The 3,793-nt window shown below is 50.3% G+C and overlaps 1 protein-coding gene across 4 annotated transcripts; it reads left to right on the top strand.

Annotated features, from left to right (window-relative positions):
• The first annotated feature begins 766 nt into the window (after positions 1-766).
• On the top strand, positions 767-2,834 carry LOC127001014 (uncharacterized). Of its 4 annotated transcripts, none has more exons than XM_050865192.1 (2): positions 767-1,322; positions 1,422-2,834. In XM_050865192.1, the coding sequence occupies exons 1-2, from the start codon at positions 789-791 to the stop codon at positions 2,454-2,456; spliced, it is 1,569 nt and encodes a 522-aa protein (XP_050721149.1). In that variant the 5' UTR covers positions 767-788; the 3' UTR covers positions 2,457-2,834. The 4 variants fall into 4 exon arrangements, with proteins under 4 accessions (XP_050721149.1, XP_050721153.1, XP_050721151.1 ...); XM_050865196.1 differs by having other exon boundaries at positions 767-1,124; positions 1,422-2,832; XM_050865194.1 differs by having other exon boundaries at positions 767-1,223; positions 1,422-2,832.
• Positions 2,835-3,793: the final 959 nt, after the last annotated feature.

The following is a 3,793-nucleotide window of genomic DNA, read 5'->3' as shown; positions in this document are numbered from 1 at the left end:
GGGAGGAAAGGGAAGGAAAGGAAAAGGAAGGGAAAGGAAGGGAAAGTATAGGAAGGGAAAGGTAAGACAGGGAACTGAAGGGAAGGTAGGAAGGAAGGAAGGAAAGAGAGGGAAAGTAAGGAAAATAGAGGAAAGGAAGAGGAAAGGACGAGAAGGGAAGGGAAGGAAAAGGAAGGGAAAGGAGGGGAAAGGAGGGAAAGGGAAGGGAAGGGAAATAAAAAAGGGGAAATTAGGCAAATATAGGAAAGGAAGAGGAAGTGAAGGGAAAGGAAGGGATTGGAAGGGAAGGAAAGGGAAAATAAGGAAAATATGGGTAAGGAAGAAGAAGGGAAGGGAAGAGAAGGAAAGGGAAGGGAAAGGAAAGAAAATTAAAGGAAATAGAATAAAGGGAAGGGTAAAAAGATAAGTAAAAGGAGAAGGGAAGGGACAGACAGGGAAAGGAAAGAAAAGGAAAGTAAAAAGGGTAAATGAGATAAAAGTGAGGCAGGGAAGAGAGGAAGGGAGCGAAGGGAACTGAAGGAAAAATAGAAAAGGTAATGAAAATAAGAACAAAATAAAGAATGAAGAGAGAGAGAGAGAGAGAGAGAGAGAGAGAGAGAGAGAGAGAGAGAGAGCGTCACCTGCATTACGTCCCATCGTCCCAGCGTTGTGCTCTCAGCCTTTCCTTTGAGCGTCCCCGCCAGTGGCCGGCGGAGCCAAGGCGACACACGCCGAGAGCAAACCATCCTAGAAGAGGACAAGGTTGGTGACCTGCACGTTCCTGCTAAACATTGTTCATTTACATTAAAATGACTCAACACAAAAAAATGAAGAAGGCCAAGTGCTGGGGGTGCTTCGACTGGCTGTTCGCCAGGCGGGCACGCCGCAGCCCACCCGACGACCTCGACTCTTTCGTGGAGGACACCAAACACGCGGACGCCCAGGAGGATGCGGGCGAACAGGGACAAGCGTCCCTGAGCCTCGTCTGCCTGAAGAACACGGCTCAGCCTCTCCCTGTGGTGGAGGAGGAACTCCCCTCCGACACCCGGGATGCTGACGGGGTGGTGGGAGGGGGGGGAGAGGAGGCCATTGTCAGGAGGCCTCAAACCCTCGTCATAACTATCCACTTGGTCAAGAGAGAGAAGGTCGCCAAGCCAGTGGATGAAACAGTCGCAGCAAAAGACTGGACTGTCAGGAGGCCTCAAACCCTCGTCATAACTATCCACTTGGTCAAGAGAGAGAAGGTCGCCAAGCCAGTGGATGAAACAGTCGCAGCAAAAGACTGGACTGTCAGGAGGCCTCAAACCCTCGTCATAACTATCCACTTGGTCAAGAGAGAGAAGGTCGCCAAGCCAGTGGATGAAACAGTCGCAGCAAAAGACTGGACTGTCAGGAGACCTCAAACCCTCGTCATAACTATCCACTTGGTCAAGAGAGAGAAGGTCGCCAAGCCAGTGGATGAAACAGTCGCAGCAAAAGACTGGACCCAGAAGGAGACCCTTGACAAGAGGACTGAAACCTTGAGAGAAAAGATAAAGGAGGTGTGCGAGGATCTCCCCTCCGAGCACCGAGGCACTGCTGGGCACGCTCCTTCCAGCGTAAGCAAGGCCGTTACCGATGCACCAAAGAAGCTCCTCAAAAGTAGCTTCAAGAAGCAGGATGAAGCTCAAAACCCCGCCAAGAAAATGGTCAGGTTCAACTTCCAGAACCTGAACACTTTCGTCAAAGATCGTGAGCTGTACTGTGGCTACGACTACTTCAAGTACGGCTTCCCTCTCTCCATGATTCGTTCTGAGCTGCAAAAGCCGAAGGAGAGAACAGTGAAGCCACAGAGAGAGCCACCAAAGGAGGCAGTGAACAAACTGCCAGAGCCTCAGAAAACAGCAACAGAGGAACCAACAGATGCAGACAACAAACACACTGGGCCACAGCATCTCACAGGGATCCTCAAGAAAGGAAAGGCGGCCAGCACCGCTCATAAGTGTCTCCGCTTTGACTTCCAGAACCTGAACACTTTCGTCAAGGATCGTGAGCTGTACTGTGGCCACGACTACTTCAAGTATGGCGTGCCGCTCTCCAGCATTCGTTCTCAGCTGCAAAAGACGAAGCAAAGAACAGTGACGCCACAGCAAGGGCCAGTGAAGGACGCTCAGTCTCAGTCTCCAAACTTCACCTCGAGGCCTCACCAGCAGCCCGTTAGATCCGCCTCTAACTCGCTGCGTGGCGCACCTCGGCGCCTCGGGAGGACGACACAGCGGAGCAACGACTCCTTCCAGCAAAACAGTGGCCGGAATGCTGCACAGAACTACACCAACGGCCGCCACTCACAGCACCGCCAGCACAACGCCAGCAGCCACGTCTCGCCCAGATACGAACCAAGGTATTTCTACGAAGGGCAGACGCGTCCAGGCACCAACTCCCGCAGCAGACGTCGTGTCAAGGGAGGCGCCAAGCCGGGTGATGGCGATTTTCTGTGAGCACAGAGCGAGTACACAGCGTCGTGATCAAACTCAAATGTTCAGCGACGTTCAGTTGACGTACATTCCGGGTGCATTTCTCAACACCCGCTGAACAGTGACTGTCGTTGACGGGTGACAACAGTGCCTGAGGAGTGCCAAGAAGCACCACAAACACACTGAGAGGAACGGCTCGCAGCTGACTAAATCACCGTGCAGAGGAACGCGTCCCATGGAACGGTGCCACTTCTACGGAACAACTTGTTCAAGAGTGTCGCATCTGTGAGGAGTGTTGCGATGCAGGTGTGTGCGTACATTTCTTATCTTACATTTCAAATGAAAAAAATAGAAAATATTGTCTTACAAAAAACCTTAGGCAGGGAGAGCAGGGCCGTGATGGTCCGCAGAACAAGAAACGTTATGCAAGGAGTTGTCTGAACGATCGACCACCTTAGCAAGGCTGTCACCTGCGAACCTAAGGACTCTCTCTCTCTCTCTCTCTCTCTCTCTCCTATCTACTCACTCCATCTTTCCTTCCTGCTGCTGTAATCAGTCTCCTCGTCCTCTATCTCCTGTTTCCCTTACAATCATCTTTCTTTCTTTTTTTTCTTATTTCGTTTATTATTATTCTTTTTTCTTCACCTTTTTTCTGCTCTTCTCTTTATCTCTGTTTCCCATCCTCTTCTCCCCTATGCGTCTCTTCCTTCTTTTCTCATTTGCTTATTTTCTATCTTTATTTATTTCCCTTCTTCTTCACTGCACTATTTTCTTCCTTCATTATTTCTCTTTTCCTCTTCTCATTTTCCTCCATGTCTTCCTTTTCTTCTTTTTTGTACCTCCTCTCTCTCTTTTCTTCTCATCTTTCTCTTCATTTCCTTTATTTCCTCTCTCTTTCTCATTCCTTCCTTCCCTTTTTCCTTTTAAACTCTTTCTCGCCCCCCCCCCTCTCTCTCTCTCTCTCTCTCTCTCTCTCTCTCTCTCTCTCTCTCTCTCTCTCTCTCTCTCTCTCTCTCCTCCCAGGAATTTTAATTGCAATTGAGTTGTTTAGGAATGTAATTGAATAGAGGAGGAGGAGGAGGAGGAGGAGGAGGAAGAGGAGGAGGAGGAGGAGGAGACAACGTACCCTTTATCTATACCTTTCCCCTCTTTCCTCTCCTCCTCCTCTTCCTCCTTCCCTCCTCCTCCTCCTCCTCCTCCGCCTCCTCCTCCTCCTCCTCCTCCCTCTCCCTTCTCCTCTCTTCTCCATTCCTCCTCACACCCTTCCTCCTCCTCCTCCTCCTCCTCCTCCTCCTCCTCCTCCTTTTTCTTCTCTCCCTCTTCCTCTTTCTTCTCTTCCTCCTCCTCTTCCTCAACTCCCT

The sequence above is a fragment of the Eriocheir sinensis genome, chromosome 19, assembly GCF_024679095.1.
Source record: "Eriocheir sinensis breed Jianghai 21 chromosome 19, ASM2467909v1, whole genome shotgun sequence".
Lineage (NCBI taxonomy): Eukaryota > Metazoa > Arthropoda > Malacostraca > Decapoda > Varunidae > Eriocheir > Eriocheir sinensis.
Note: the sequence above shows the minus strand (reverse complement) of the source record. Positions and strands in the feature narration are given on the sequence as shown.